This window comes from Gossypium arboreum, chromosome 7 (genome assembly GCF_025698485.1).
Source record: "Gossypium arboreum isolate Shixiya-1 chromosome 7, ASM2569848v2, whole genome shotgun sequence".
In the NCBI taxonomy this organism is placed as follows: Eukaryota; Viridiplantae; Streptophyta; class Magnoliopsida; order Malvales; family Malvaceae; genus Gossypium; species Gossypium arboreum.
In genome coordinates this window covers 96,355,690-96,372,652 of record NC_069076.1, presented here as the reverse complement: position 1 = coordinate 96,372,652, position 16,963 = coordinate 96,355,690, and the positions used below count along the sequence as shown (strand labels likewise).

Here is a 16,963-nt window from a genome sequence, read left to right as displayed (position 1 = left end):
TTATTCTTCTTCAAAACTTGAAATTTCATTAATACAAAATGTGATATTTTTTGATAATTTCTCTATCTTGAATTCCAGCTTTCAGCTGTTTACATAAAACACCATATGTATACATATAATAATGATACAAGTAAAAGCAGCAGATAATGCTAAAGAATACAGTGTTAAATGAAAATTGTGGTAATCAAGTTGATTTTCTGGAGGGTAACATTAAACCAAGAAATCGGTATCCGAAAGTTCAAGGACCTTGTGAGCACCAATGGGGTCTACTCCGGGCCGGAACCCGTTCCCTTCAATATACCTGGAATTGGCATAAAGAAAGGGGTTAGATATTTGTTTCTTGTAACTGCCTACTTTTGTATGTAAATTAAGTGATGAAAACCACTCACAGTTCTTTCAAGAAAGGATGCTTATAGAGTGCATTCGGAATTCTGCCTGAGAATTGGTTATGATCCAAGTACCTGTTATCGTCGACGATCGAGACCACATGTTAAATATCGCAAGAATGTATGCATTCATGCAAAACCCGTATTTCATAAGTTAAACATGAAAAAGAGTCCGTATTTCTAAGTCAAACTAGACTCAAGTGTGTTAGAAAATCTCACAAATATGTTAGCTTCGGAATATCGGCGACTGCCGTTGGTATCACTCCAGACATCTTGTTGTATGAAAGGTATCTGAAACCAATAAAAAGAAAGTAAAGAAAAAAAAAAAAAAGCCGAAGAGTCTCATAAAATACAAAATCAATATATTATTGTTACAATATCTCCAAATTTGTCACATTTGCGAGCTGAGCCGGAACTCCTCCGGTCAAATAATTGTTATTCAGATATCTGCATCAAATGCAAGCCTTAAGCAACTTTGAATCGGATCACATGGAAAAACAAATCATTGCACAAAAATAATGGATGAGATCCATAGCACATTAACCAACTAAATATAACATACAGATTTCGTAGAACTGGGAAGCAGCCTTCAATACGAATAAGCTCCCGAATGGTACCAACCAAATGGTTATTACCAACATCCCTGGAGAAACAAACACAATCGTTTGGCTTAATAATGAAAAAAAAAAAAAAAGTTTTCATAGAAAGGTAAAGCAAATAGCATACAGTATGCTTACAAGTGCCGAAGGTTTTGTAAAGTGCCCAATTCGGGTGGAATTCGCCCAGTGAAACGGTTTTCTTGAAGATAGAGATAACGGAGCTCGGGTAGATTTGCAAGCTCCTTCGGGATCTCGCCCTTAAAATTATTAAAGCTCAATGACCTGAAGAAAGTTCACTTAGATATTCCCGAACTCATTCCAAAATGCAAGCACATAAAATCACATTCAACACTGAGAGAGATACTTTGGGAAATATAAGAAGAAAATACTCACAGATGGGCTAGTTTTTTAAGCTCCCCAATCTCCGGAGGAAGGACATCTTGGAGCTTATTCCACCTCAAATTTCTGTGCAATTCATAGAAGTTGGTCATTGGAAATTAAAAGAAACATATTCTTGGATGAAAAATAATGACATTTTGAAGAAAATAAATTGTTTTTGTCAATAATTTTATCTGCCATTTATGGAAATGAATGGTGCGTTTTTTAAATATGGGTCTAGATATCACAACAGGATTAATATCCAATAATGAAGCTTGGATCAACCGATGATTATAATGTAGCAAACTGTGGACATGGTTCTGATATTTTTATACAACATGCCTACGTTGCTCCAACTCTATTTTATTAATTTATTTATTTTTTATGTACTGTGTCCAACCCATTTTCGTAAACAAGTATAGAGATATGACCCTCCAAAAAATATGGAAAACCTAAGAAAAAAAAGGAAAAATTAAACATATCCATGCCAGGCACATACCCGTATCTGACACTTACACTAGAATCCGAGTAACATAGTAGCATGCTATAACCTAGCTGGTTTGCATAGTATACTTCAGAGCAATTACTTCACTAACAATAAAGACCTGGAAACCATAATTGCTTCACTTATGGCAAATTGCAATATAAGTATGTGAAATGAGTCAATTCATACAGATATTTGGAGAGAGTTACTCTAAAGTCGTCCACATAACAGTATAACAAAGAAGAAAACTTACAACATTCTAAGTCGTCTTAGCCGGCCAATTTGTGGAGGAATTGGGCCAGTCAGCTTGTTGTTATGGAGATCCCTGTCACATTAGAAAGGTCAAGAAGGAAAAATAGTTCCACTTAGAAATCTGAAAGCTAAAACATCTACATGATAACCCATCTACACGATTATGATATTTTGTGTGTGTGTATATATATGTACTTTTTAGTTAGTGAGAACCAAATACTAAGATACCATAGGACAGATTATTTCATTATTTCAGGGGATCGTAATTTATGTAAATGTTGAAAGCATTGATTTCGAATGAGTGATGTACAAGTTGTGCACATGAACTTATACAGACATGCAAATATGCATCAGGCATAGCAAGGTGATAGAGGCAGGTGAGAAGATTATGGGGACGTTATAAAAAAGACTCCATGCTTGCATCAAGCTTTTGAGTTATTGAGGGTTTTTTTCTTCAATTTTTATGCCAATCTCATCTGCATGTTCTATGGACCAAAAGCATGAAATAACACCCAAGTACATGCAACATTCTAACTCCTAAAAACCATGGTTTTAAAAATAGGACTAGTGGTTGAACTAATCAGACCACTTATTCCCGGTTTGACCGCCTGTCCGGTTTTAATTAACTGAATTATTAGAAATTCATAATAATTTTAATAAAATTATTTAAAAAATTATAAAACCGGTTCAAGCACTGATTCAACCAGTTCTTTATCTTGGTTCAATCGGTCCTGAGTGGTTCGCTTAAGAGCCAGTTCAAACCCTTTGTCAGACCGGTATTTGGCCGGTTTCTGTTCTGACCAGTAGGTCCAACCCGCTTCCAACAACCATGCTAAAATCTCCAAAATGAATTTATGGGCATCGGACTTGATCCAAGTTCGTGTTAACAAGGGATCTGATTACCATTTCGGAGCACAGTCAAGAAAAAAAAAAGAACTTGTTTCTTTTCACATCTGGGAAACAAATATTTTAGCTTACTACATGAGAAAGAGTGAACTCACAATCTTGTTAAATCCAATAAATTAGTTACAGCAATAGGAAAAGGACCAACGATGGATACTGCATAGACTTCCCTGTAAAAGAAAATAGTAATAATAACAATTCAAGGTCAGGGACTCAGGGTCAATACAAGCCAACAGAATAACATACAATAGTGAATCAAGGCAGAAAAGTAGCCACTTGAATATCTTTCAAGTAGCCTCCAAAATGAGATAAGATACAAATCGGGAAAAAAAAACACATAGAATGAGAAACCAAAAAGTGTTTGAATTCAATCATGGCAGAACAGTATTCACCTCGGCATCTTTCCCCCAATCCGTAATGTAAGATATAACATAAATGTGAATGAAACATAGAATGTTGAATCAACGGTGAAATACATTTGCATTGTTCATTAGATAAACAAAGGCATTAGAATTCAATCATGGCAGAGCAGTAATCATTTTGGCATCTTCCCCCCAAACCGTAACATAAGATATAGATACAAGTTGGAATGAAATATAGAACAAGAATCAATAGCAAAAGGCATTTGCATTGTTCATTAGATGGCATTTGTGAAGCAAAGACACGTCCCTTTCACTAATAAGCATATTAAGCAAAAATAGAATGCATAGCAGATATGATACATACAGTTCAGTAACAACTCTATAGTCTCCTTGAGTCGAACATGTTACACCAGACCAAGGCGGTAAATCACCATCACCACAAGGATCGTCCCCGATCCATGCATATACAACTCTCCATCCAAGTGATGCTTTTATCTCATTTAAGGCTTTTACTGCAATAAAACTAACCAAATATCAACACATTGCATCAAAACATATTTATGCTCTATTTTAATTTTCTTAATGAAGATAGCTTCAATTTTCACAAAATCTGCAGTAACAATAAACATCAGATATCCCAAAAACCAACTTTAAATTTCTAATTGATCAATTTAAGCTGCTCCAGAAGAATTCAAGCTAAATGAGTAGTGTGTTAAAAGTTGGCTAAAAAAGATGAAAACACAAGTGAATAACCAAGCAGAGCACAATTACCAAAAGAAACAGTTAGTTTGGACCCAAAAGAACATTGGGGATTTTACTTTATATAAAAAATGACATTCATGGTAAACTTTTTTTTCCTTCTATATCAACATTTCTAGCCATATTTTCTCAAAAACCAAACAGAGCAAAAAGAAAGGGAGATCTAAGTAGAGAGAGCAAAACAAAAAGAAAAAAAAGAAGGAAAACTTACCATCTCTCTTGAGAGTTTTGGAGTGAGTAATGGAGACTGAGAAAGCTAAAAAGCAAATCAAAGTTAGTGGCCAAAGGGAAACCATTTTCGGGAGCATAGACAAAGATCTAAACCCAAATGAACTGAAATTGAACTCGTTTTTCCTTGTAATTTATAAGAAAAAGCTAAATTGGAGATCCGCCTATGGCCAGTTGGCAACTTTCTATATATATTCTAAGATTTAGAGGGTAATTTTAAACTTAAGTCTTTCCGTGTTGACCTTTGCCGACAGTGTTACAAATGGTTTTTGGACAGTTAAAACAAATTTACAGATATCGGTTAATAAAATATATTTTAAATTTCATTTCTATCTTTATTTTTGTTATTTTTTTAGATATTTTTCCAAAAAGTTAGGAAAATTGAAGGATGGAAAATTTTCCTTTTATTTTTTATTTTTATAATTTATAAAATTTTAAATTGATAATGATGAAATTACACTTTAGTCCTCAAATATGATAAAAATTTGATTCAATCTTTTAAAATTATAAAAACTATTAAAATAGTGAAATTGTATTTTATTTTCATAAAAATATAAAATTTAATTCTACCGACCTTATTTAAAAAAATTCAATCTTATATTTACTTAGAAATTATTATTTTTGTCAATATTTTTAAATAAAGTATATAATAATAAAAATATTTTAACAATGTTATATGGTTAAAAATATTTTTGATAAACTTTTTCTTAACATATTATTATTGACGATATTTATTTCTTTTAACATATCATTATTGACAATATTTACATGTATGGTTTTGTAACGCCCCAATTTACGGGGATTCTGTGAATGTTGGCATAGGTTTAATTATGTTAGTGGGCCTCTAGAAGGCCCAAGCTTAAGATAGAACACAGCAATTTTAGTTAATTTTTGTTCCATAAGAAAAAGGGGGTGAAATTATGAAATAGAACCTATGTGAAAATGTTTGAAAATGCTATAGGCTAAATTGAAGTGGCCAAATAAATAGGAGTGCAAAATAGGAGGATTTGCATGACAAACCTCCCATTTTACATGAAGTGGCCAGCCATCATGTTGTTGTAGACAATATGAGCACTTGATATCCATAATTCATGGTACAAATTGATAATGGGTTAGGTAAATGTTCCATGATAATGGATTAGGTAAATATTCCATGATAATGGGTTAGATAAATGTTCCATGATAATGGTTTAGGTAAATGTTCCATGATGGGCATTTCATGTCTTTTGTATTAAAGAATTAAATGGATGAAATATGAAATTTTATTAAAAGAAAAAGGGGTGAAAAGAATAAAGTTTTGTCCATCTTTGTTCATCATAGCCGAAAGTTAGAGAAGAGAAAGGAGAGGAGAAAGCTCTTGAATGTTCGGTCACTTGGGGAAGAAAATTGAAGGTAAGTTCATGGTAGTTTGCTTCTATCTTGATGTTCATGAGTTCTTCTTGATTCTACCTTAACTCTTGAAGCATATTTTGGTTTTTAGTTGTGTTATGAGCATTTAGTCATGAATTAAAATGAAGGAAATGGTTGTTGTTTTTTTATGTTCTTTTAATGAAAAATGGAAGATAGGTGAAGTTGAGCCAAACAAATGAGCATGCATGTGCCTTAGATGCTAAGGGGAAAAATCAGCTAACATGTTGTGCGTTAAAATGATGAAATGGAGATTATACTTAAGTAAAATCATAGATATGTGATGATTGATTGGTGATATACATGTTTAAATAACAAGCATGCAAGTTAGGTGTGAAAGAGTGATTTGGTAATAAATCTGCTTGGGACAGCAGAAGTAACGTGACTTTGAAAAATCACCATAAATTGTGGGAGATGAGTTAGAAGCTGCATAAATTATGTAATTAAAGCTTAATGAGTCTAGTTTCAAATGGAATAAACGAGAACATATTTTGAATTCTGTACAATGAGAAATTTGATTCGTAATGAAGAGTGGTCAGATTAGTAAAACAGTGAAACATGGGAAACTTTAAGAAAAATCTGGTATTGATTGGCCATACCAAAAATTCTGAAAATTTTATGGATAGAAGATATATGAGTCTATTTTCAGGGAAAATTAACGGCACTTGATTTGGAGTTTCGTAGCTCCAGTTATAAATAATTTAGAGACTGTTGCTCAGGAAGACAGCTTGCAGTGAAATTATGATTATGTGGTAAACATTGACAAAAATTTGTTAATGAGTTGCTTATTGTTTTCTTATAAGCTTACTATGATCTGTAGGTGTGGTTGGCCAAATATTGTAAGGGGTTAATACGTAGTTTGTATTTGAATAGTTAGATTAACGTGTTAGTAATCCAATTGTAGGCGGTTCGTGTGTGGATCTAAACAAGATATAAATGCAAGCAGTGTGTAATCGACACCTCTCATAGACTAGATTGGCAAAAGCGAAAAGCCAAAATGCCGAAAAGTCGGTATTTTGGGAATTTCTGATGTCTGCGAATGCTCGTAAGATAGTTGGGTTTGTATATTTGGTAATCTAAAGTAATAAAACTGAAGACGCTGCGATTTTGTACATTTTGATAATTTGGGCTTAATGGGCCAAAGATCGGGTTCATGGGCCAACGGGCCCAATTCGGTAAATGTGCGTGGTAAGTGTTCTGATAGTACGTAAATAGTTAGGATATGCATGAAAACCCTAAAAGCAGCTAAATTACTATAATACCCCTATGTATGAAAAATTACTGTTATACCCCTAGGTGCAAAATTACCGTTATACCCCTAGGGTTAATTTTGACTGAAAAGCATGACGATTTGATTCTGTATGATGTATGCCATGATTATATATCTGTTGCATGGGGACATGGGTTATACTATGGAGGAAGCGTCCTGGTGGCTATGCCACAATTATCTGATCTGGTGGCTCTGCCACATATATCTGTCCTGGCGGCTATGCCACAATTATCTGATCTGGTGGCTCTGCCACATATATCTGTTCTGGTGGCTCTACCACAATATCTATATCTGGTGACTTCGTCACAATATCTGGCAGCCTCGCTGCGATTTTCGTGGTGTGTAACGGTTGGGTGGGTCGAGTAGTCTCCCCACATGGTGTAAGGCTGGTAGGGGGTGTTATGGATGAATCTGGGTTGGGTTTCTGCATAAACATGTAATATTTGTTCTGTTCTATTATGGGCCTATGGGCTTTATTCTGAATTCTGTTCTGGGCTAAGGCCAACTTATTCTATTTCTGTAGTTTGAGCTGATATAGGCTATGGTTGGGTTAATTTACACATCGAGTTTCCCCAAACTCACCCCTTTTATTTTCATCCACGCAGTAATCCCCAACCATAGTAGGCTTGGAGCGTGAGGGAATTTTGAGTGGCCACCCGCTCAAAATTTGATTTTCTTCCGTGAACTGGACATCCTTTTATTTACGTTTGAAGTTTTGGGTTTTAAATGTAATAAGGCCGCTTAATTATTTTGATGGTTTTAATATGTATTACTAAGATAGGTATTACTTATTTTAACTATTGAAATTGGATAGCTTTAGGCGCGTTTTCAAAAACAATAATTGATTTCAAAATAACACGACAACAAGCAAAGCTTCTGCAATGAAAGTATTTTCTAAAATTAATCACTTTTCCTAAAAATGACTTAATCAAATCGGTTTCCTAGAAATATCCATGACGTTAAGGTGTGGCAATGGCGGTATGCATGTCTAGGATTAGATCCGAAGGGAGCTTGGTACTTAAGGAGTCCGATGGATTCACCACCTCTTTTCCAGTTTCCTACCTGGTGCACAGCTTCCATTCACTTTAACCTATAATGAAATTATCTTTTAAAACACTAAGTAAGTTTTTCTGGATCAACAATATAAAATGTTTTAAACGCTTCGATGTGGCATGCCGGATCCGGTCATAACATCTGGGCCGGGTTTGGGGTGCTACATTTAGTGGTATCAGAGCCAGGTTACAACAACTCGGCTGTGGAATGGGTTTACAAAAGCAAAGATTTTTGAAAACGAAAATTTTATAAAGAATGCGAAAAACTCGATTTTCAAAATTTAGATATTTAGAAGGTGGCATTCTGAATCTCCGGCTCAAGTTTGTAAGTATTACTCTGAACTTTTCTGAATATTTTCTTGAATTATCTATCTGTACTGAAACCCTATTAGGATACTCTAGATAGTATGATACTGAAACTATAGGAAAATCTGATAAAAGATTGAAACTGTAGCTAGACTTCGATTCTGCGAAAACAAACTCGAACTCTGTCTGATTCATAAAACATTTGTAATAAACACGCAATATTAATTGATGCATAAAATTGTAATCAAGATAATACGATATGAGTACAAGAGGCCGTGGGCGGAGCCGAGGAAGTGCTCGGCGAGATCTTCGTCTTTGAGACATATGCTTGCGGTGGATGCACCGGTACCACCGCAATAGAGGTAGAGTCTCATGACCGCGATCTGAGGATGATGCCTATCACAGCAATGCTTCGTGTTCGGAAAGGGTTACCGGGCAAGTACGGCAATGGAGTTCGGGATCTATTTCGAACGACTTGGCTAACTGAGTGGAGATCTTTAGGGGCGTGTCGGTATAGCCCGAATGTGGCGAATATTGGTTGGAGGCCACGAGCGGATTATGGACAACTTGGACTGCTCGAGGAGATTGTGAGTGGGGTATCTGTACTAAGTCCTTTGGGTCACTTTCGGTTAGGGTAGACAAACGTATAGGGATGTACCCTTAGAAACTCAAGGTAGGATTTTCCTAGAGATCGATGGAGTTACCGTTCGGAGAGTTTGATCTCATTTTAGGAATGGGTGGCTTGTTAAGCATAAAGCGAGCCTGGATTGTCTTGCTAAAGCGAATGGTGTTAAGGACCACAAAGGATGAGGAGGTTATGGTGATAGGTGAGCGAAGGGATTATTTGTCCAATGTGGTGTCAGCATTAAGAGTCGAAAAGTGGATTCGGAAAGATATGAGACCTATTTGGCATTTGTAAGTCAGTCGGAAGGGGAGGGATTGTCAGTGGATAAGGTTAGTGTTATAGGCCAATTTTGGCCCAGTCCATTTACAAATAACCCAATTGTTAAACAGCCCAAACCCAATGGTCCATTACATACCCAACTCACAAACCCTAAACCTAGCCCACTAGTACTAAACATTTTCCAGCAAAAAGAGAAAGGAAGAAACCCTAGCCACTTAGCCACTTTCCCATTTGCCCCATTTTCCTTCCATTTTTGATATCCATTGTCTGCCACCATCACCTACAAAAGAAATAGAAAAAGAAATAATAGAAAATCATGTAAAAGATGGCTATAAAAAGCCATTCAAAAATCATGTAAAAAAAAGAGAAAAGAATTTTTGGCTATCAATACAAAGAGGATTTTTTTTTCATCAATACTAGTAGGTTAAAATACAAGAATAATTCCAAAATACCAAAACAGTGCAATATCATCGAATCAGATCAAACCCTAAGGTGAATCTACTATTTTTTTATTTTTATTTTTTGTTCATTTTCGAATCTTTTTTTCTTTCCTATCTAAATACATAAATAGAAATAAAATAATATTTTAAAACATAAAAAGAGGAAAAATTACTTTTTTTACCACTGCACGGTGGTGGGCCTGCCGGCTGCCATGACGGTGGTCCGGCGATCGGTCGGTGACAGGCCCATGGCCGGAAATCTCCTTCCCCCTCCCTTCTCTCTTCCTTTTCTCTCTTTTTTTTTTTCTTTCTCTCCTCACCAAATGATTTTTTTTTGCAAATTTTAGCCCTTTTATAGCTACCCAAAACGACGTTGTTTTGGGGTTGGCCTTTAAACCCCAAAACGACATCGTTTTGGCCTAACCCGTTTATTGCCCCGGCCCGCTCCAAGGATCCGCGTGTTTTTCATTGGAGGGGCTAATTGCACTTTTAGTCCGCTTTTTCATGCTTCTACAATCAAGTACTTTTTCAGTTTTTTTAATTTGGCCACAAAGTATGTAACACTTTGTGATTCAGTCCCTTTTGTTGTGTTCTGTTTTGAGGGGAGGAATAATTGTGTTTTTAGCCCTTATTTGTTTTGTGCGCGTCCAATCAAGTCCTTTCTTTTTGTTTTTATTGCGAATTCGCCCCAAACTTTCTGTTTTAATTTCGATTTAATCTTTTTTTTATGGTTTAGCTATTTTGTCATTAAATTAGTTAATTTTATCATTTTTGCTCTTATTTATCTTCTTTGTTTCCTATTATTATTATTGTTACTAATATCAATCTATTACTATTATTAATATTACTATGTAGTAATGTATATTTTACATACATATATGTATATATATTTATATATGTTGTTAATTTATTACTTTATTTTAATATCTTTATTATATTTACTTTTTATATTTTAATATTATTATTATCATGATTACTATATATTAGTGTATATATATATATTTTTATATATATATATATATATATTTTTAATATATTTATGTATATACTTATGTAGCATTATTATTATGCTTTTATCCCTAATAATTATGTATTATGTAAATATTTTAATATTATATTATGTATATCTATATATTTTTCGTATATATTATGTATATATGTTTTCAATATTGTATGTTATATATATTATTGTGTATATATTTTAACATTATTAGTTATACATCTTTTACACTATTTTATATATATTTCTAATATCATTGTATATTTCTAACATCATTATTATTTATATATATATGTGTATGTATTTATATAGCGTATGAATAGTTTTATATTATTATCATTTCTAATATATATATTATATGTATTTTATATATTATATATATATTTTAATGTTATTAGTTACATATAATTCTTATGTTGTTCCATGTATATATTTTTATATCATCTTATGTACATATATAAATATTATGTTATATACATATATGTAATATGCTTTTTAATACCATATTTTGTATGTATTATTATTATATCTATTTTTATCCCATTATATTTATTGTTAATACTAGTACATATATTTTATTATATGAGTATATATATACTTTTATATATAGTATTATTTTCATACATTATCATATTTATTATTATACCTATTATTTTCACTATTATCACTTATTATTTTATTTTAATATTATTATATATATTCATATATGTTATGTACATATTTTTTTATATCTATTTTATACATATGTATATATTATATATATCTTAACATTACTAGTTATATTTTCACTATTTTATGTATATACTTCAAACACTATATATAGTATATTTCTAATAATATTACTATTTATATATATATATATATATATATATTTTACATACATGCTCTTAATATCTTTATTATGTATATATTTGTTGTTTTTATTTCACATTGGATACTATTATTACGTTTAATATATCGCATGCATTGTTATTGTTTTAATATTGTTGTCATATTTATTATTTGTTTCAATGTATTTCCAACTCGTTTATTTTTGTCTCCGCCTATTTTATATCATTCATTGTTCATTACTTTAAAGATTTTTATTCATGTTTTTACTAATTTCAATAAATAAGGCAATGTTTCGCATTTTGGAACATCGAAGAATTGTGCCCTAACTTATGGGGTTTCGGTTCTCTTGTTTGTTCTAAATAGCTAAATATCCTTTTGAGTTTTTAAATGCACGGATTTCCAATTTAAATCAAAAAACGACCTTGTGCTCGGGAATTCATGGTATTGTGTCCTAACTTACGGGATGTGATACTCCGATATCTCGAGATAAGGAAATCTTTAAACAAATCGATTTAAGCTAATTCAAGAATTTTAAAATCAGTATTAATAGAAAATATCGTATTTCAAGTCCCTTCCCGATTTTTAATTTTCGACATTAAGACACTAACTAATCAATTCGGTACCAATTTTTTGGGCGTGTCGAGGGTGCTAATCCTTCCTCGCACGTAACCGACTCCCGAACTCATTCTCTCAAGTTTCGTAGACCAAAGGCCCTGTTTTAGTAAACTAAAATTGATTTATTAAAACAAAGGTGATCCGATCACACCTGATAAAAGATTGGTGGCGACTCCCGTTTTAATTTTCACTTTCAAACAAAGTCGATCCCCATTTTCAAAAGAATGGTTTCGACAGCTTGGCGACTCTGCTGGGGACCTCGAGAGTCGAGCCTTAAATTGATTATTTTTTGTCTTTTGTCAAAAATCGAAAATCGATTTTAAATTTACTGCATTGCATGTTGTTTGTTATTTTCGCGACTCTCATCATAATATGCTTGCTTTAAGTGGTTTAATTCTTTGAGGTATCTTTGCATATCGCATCGCATTATTGGTCAATTTCACTCTCTTAAGTGGAAGTGAAAAACTACTCCTTCGTGAGGTCTTCACCTCCGTATAGGATAGTGGATCGCTTTCGGGATACATCCGTACCTGCGTCTTCGTGAGGTTTTCACCTCCGTATAGCCGTAGGGAAATGTATTCCCCTGAATCAAACTCGGTCTGTATGAACCTATAATGGGTGAGGAGTGAGGAATCTGTTGGTTCAGGTACCTTTACTTTAGAACCAAACTACATGTAATGAGCCCTAGGAGCCTACCCTAGGTAGAACCACACCAAACCCTAGTGGTTACCTGATTAGGTGCTTATTTACTCACTATTTGCTTTGAATTCTATTCTTTGTATATAATACTAACTTATTTTGATCATTTTCGCATGACATTTTATCATAAAAGGGTGTTGATTTATGTTCGGTTACTAATTAGAAGAGTTTAGTATGGAAAAAGGATTTCTTGATAGAATGGAGGATAATGCGGCCGTCCGAGTGTGGTCTGAGAGAATGCAACAGGAGAAAGGAGATAGTTTGACCGAGGGATATGAATCGGAGTTGTGGGATTTCACTCGCATCAGTGTGACTCAGAACGACCTGCAAGAGTTAAGGGATATATGGAATAGTTGGAATGGCGAAGTCAAACAACTCTTTTACTGTAACTACGGCGACCTACCCTATTTGCTCGATGTAAAGGTGGACAAGTACTTGTTCCGGGCCCTCGCACAATTTTGGAACCTCGCTTATAGTTGCTTCACTTTCGGAGGAGTTGATTTAGTACCTACGGTAGAGGAATACATGGCGTTACTTAATTGCCCGAAGATTCAGGCCGATAGGGCCTATTCAAGACCTGTTAATGTTCCTCCCTTTTTGAAGAAATTGATGAATATTACGGGGATGAGCGAGCAATGGGTTGCGGCCCGCATCAAGCAAAAAGGGGATAGTAAATGTATTCCTTGAAAGAATTTGAGGAATTTTATTCTTGCGCACCCGGATTCGAAGAAAAGGGTTGATGTTTTTACCTTAAGTCTCTACGGTTTGATCGTCTTTTCTAAAGCACTTGGACACATAGATAAAGCCGTCTCAGATTTATTCTAAAGGTACCACACCCGTCCCAGCAATCCTAGCAGAAACTTTCCGATCCTTGAATACATGCCGGAGAGCGGGCGAGGGAAGATTTATTGGTTGCGCACAGCTTCTTTTGGCTTGGTTCCACAATCATTTTTGGAAGGTGGAGAAGGTCTCCTATCGGGTATTCTCTAAGGATTATTAAGAGAATTAGTGGCCGCATCGAGGCTGTAACACCCCCATGCCCGAAACCGTCACCGGAGTCAAGCTTGAGGTGTTACTAGACTTATCTTACCTTTTAAACAACTCTAAACCACTTATTTTAATTTTCGGAATAAACTATTTTTCTGCGTCATGGTTGCTTAAAAATTCATTTCTCAAGTTTCAAAACTCAAAATTAAGATCCGTAAATTTTTCCTGAAACTAGACTCATATATATATCTACTAATTTTTTTTCTAGAATTTTTGACTTGGCCAATTATTACAGTTTATTAGTTAAAGTTTCCCCTGTTTCAAAACTCGACTGCACTGACCTCTTCTTACTACAAACCATGTTTCTTCCTGTACAAAATTCATATGACTAAGCCGTTTGTTTCTCTTAAAACTAGATTCAACAAGGATTCTAACCATATAAATTACACCTTCTAATTAGTTTTTTAAAATTTATGGTGAATTTCCAAATTTGAAACAGGGGATCCAGAAATCGCTCTGACCTTATTTAACTAAAACTCAGATATCTCATAAAATATAATACCTTTACCTTTTTTGCTTATTCCATAAGAAAGCTTTAATTTCATATATTATTCATCTTCAAACTATGTTTCTACAATTTTTAGTGATTTTTAAAAGTTACGTCATTTCTGTTACTTGAATCTGTTTTTAGGTTACTTTCACATTTTTTCATAATTTTCATGTGATAATCACCATTCAATCATACATATTAATAAACATGTATATCATCGGCTATTTTATTAGCTAATCATTAGCAAGTATTTACACATCATTCATTGTTCATATTATACCAAAAGTAGCTAAGTTTCTATACATGCCATACCCAAAACAAAACGTCTAATTATACCGAGTTATTTCTTTGATAGTGTGATCGGCCTCCAACATTTCCTTCGATCCCCGAGTGACTAGATAAGTACTATAAGAAGAAGAAAATAAAGAGATTAAGCACTAGGCTTAGTAAGCTTACAAGCAAATAAATCACAACATTCAACATAATGGATAATTATGCATAATATCATCTAACATCATAAATTTCTTTACTTCCTAATTTCTATCTTCTCCTTTATTCCCTTACCTTCTTTCTTACCTGAACTTTCCTTTTTCATAAGTATAATCTACTTTTCCTTTGATGTTAATTCACTAATTTAACTCGTATCCGATTCGTTGAACCACTCGGAATACTAAGGATACTAGGTCGCTTCTGCTCTATCAATATCCTCGCCAATGTCATGTCTTTGACATGGACTTACATGAATTATTCTGTCTCCAATGCCATATATAATATGGACTTACATGGCTCAATCTGTCTCCAAAGCCATATTTCTAATATGGACTTACATGGCTCATTTACATTACGTCTGTCAACCCTAATATCCTAACATTCCTAGGGTTCAACCGGGGCTTTCTAACACTTTTCTCCGTCACTTCACCTTAAATTCGACTTTAAATATTTTCATAACATAAATATATAAATGCTGGAAGTTGACAGTAATAATGTAAAATAAAAGAATATTGCATTTATTTACTGTAACTTACCTTGATACAAAATGTGACTAAACTTTACAATTTAGTCCTTTACTTTTTCTTTTCCCCGATCTACTCCTGAATTTCGTTCTTCTTGATCTATAATAGAAAATTTAACTTATTTAATATTCACATTTATTAAAACAGTCCTTGACCCAAACTTTTGCAAAATTATATTTTTACCCCTAAACTTTTACATATTTGCACTTTTTCCCCAAGGCTCGCAAATTAAACTTCATCCTATTTTCTTATGTTTTATGACATGCTGATCATTTTTCCCTTTTATGGTAATATCAAAATCACACTCTAACATATACTTATGACTATTGGTATTTTTTTTCCAATTTAAGCCCTTTTACTCGTTTTCACTTAAAACCGAGTAGCATAAGTTGTTTACCATAATTTAAAACCTCATATTCTATCATAAAACACCAAAATACACAAATTTCAGCCATGGGTATTTTTCCAAATATGAACCCTAGGTTGAATTATTGCTAGAATAAGCTTAATCAAGTTACCGGGACTCCAAAAACGTAAAGATCATTAAAAACGGGGCTTGGAATCACTTACTATGAAGCTTGAAAGTTGAAGAAACCCCAGCTATGGAGGAGAGAAAAAATCGGCAGAAACTAATTGAGAAGATGACCATTTTTGTGTTATTTTTCCCTTTTTAATTCATTTAATATCCAAATGACCAAATTAACCCTCCTTACTAAACTTTCAAAAATTCCTTCCATGTCCTAATTTTTGTTCATGAACTTAAAATTGGTCAAATTGTTATTTAAACCCTCCTAATTAATATTCCAAAGTAATTTCATACTAAAAACTTCTAGAATGCAAGTTTTGCAAATTATTCGATTTAGTCCCTAACCTCAACTTAAGCACTTTATGCATAGAATTTCATCACGAAATTTTCACACAATCATGCAATCATACCATGAACCTCAAAATAATAATAAAATAAATTTTTCTACCTCATATTTGTGGTTTCGTAACCACTATTCCGTTTAGGCCCTATTTCGGGATGTTACATTTCTTCCCCCTTTTAGAGATTTTCGTCCCAAAAATCTTGCCTGTGAAGAGATTTGGGTACTGTTTTCGCATAGCCTCTTCGGTTCTCATGTAGCCTCATCTACCCTATGTCTATTCCATAGTACTTTCACAAGTGCAATACTTTTGTTCCTTAATTGCTTTACCTCTCGAGCTAGAATCTTTCTTGGTTCTTCACCGTAAGTCATGTCCGTGAATCTCAACCTCTCGAGAAATCACATGTGACGGATCTGAGCGATAGCGACGTAGCATAGACACATGAAATACATTATGAATCTTCTCTAACTCAATCGGCAAAGCTAACCGATATACTAATGGTCCGACTCTCTCAATTACTTCAAACGGTCCAATAAAACGTGGACTTAGTTTTCCTTTCTTGCCAAATCTGAGAACTTTCTTCCACGAGGATACTTTCAAAAAAACTTTGTCACCAACTTGATATTCGATCTCTTTTCTTTTTAAATCTGCATACGACTTCTGCCTGTCTG

General features: G+C 33.7%; 1 protein-coding gene and 1 long non-coding RNA gene across 2 annotated transcripts; both read right to left on the bottom strand.

Moving 5' to 3' along the window:
- LOC108467246 (DNA damage-repair/toleration protein DRT100-like) lies at nt 1-4,591 on the bottom strand. The gene is made up of 11 exons (XM_017767839.2): nt 4,335-4,591; nt 3,729-3,876; nt 3,101-3,172; nt 2,101-2,172; nt 1,379-1,450; nt 1,124-1,267; nt 949-1,029; nt 762-833; nt 606-677; nt 390-461; nt 1-301 (listed from the first exon to the last, which is right to left on the bottom strand). The coding sequence occupies exons 1-11, from the start codon at nt 4,429-4,431 to the stop codon at nt 211-213; spliced, it is 993 nt and encodes a 330-aa protein (XP_017623328.1). The 5' UTR covers nt 4,432-4,591; the 3' UTR covers nt 1-210.
- Nucleotides 4,592-14,610: 10,019 nt separating this feature from the next.
- LOC128295180 (uncharacterized) lies at nt 14,611-16,076 on the bottom strand. Its single transcript, XR_008285515.1, has 3 exons — nt 15,996-16,076; nt 15,438-15,524; nt 14,611-14,817 (listed from the first exon to the last, which is right to left on the bottom strand). It is a non-coding gene; the product is annotated as an uncharacterized LOC128295180 (long non-coding RNA).
- Between the last annotated feature and the right edge of the window lie 887 nt (nt 16,077-16,963).

What these genes read in the sequence shown, in the direction of transcription:
- LOC108467246 (XM_017767839.2), bottom strand. Translation starts at nt 4,431, where the DNA reads ATGCTCCCGAAAATGGTTTCCCTTTGGCCACTAACTTTGATTTGCTTT. An exon ending in TTACAAAACCTTCGGCACTT is followed by an intron (nt 1,030 to 1,123) that starts GTAAGCATACTG and finishes TTGTTTCTCCAG; the next exon opens with GGATGTTGGTAATAACCATT. An exon ending in TTCCCAGTTCTACGAAATCT is followed by an intron (nt 834 to 948) that starts GTATGTTATATT and finishes CATTTGATGCAG; the next exon opens with ATATCTGAATAACAATTATT.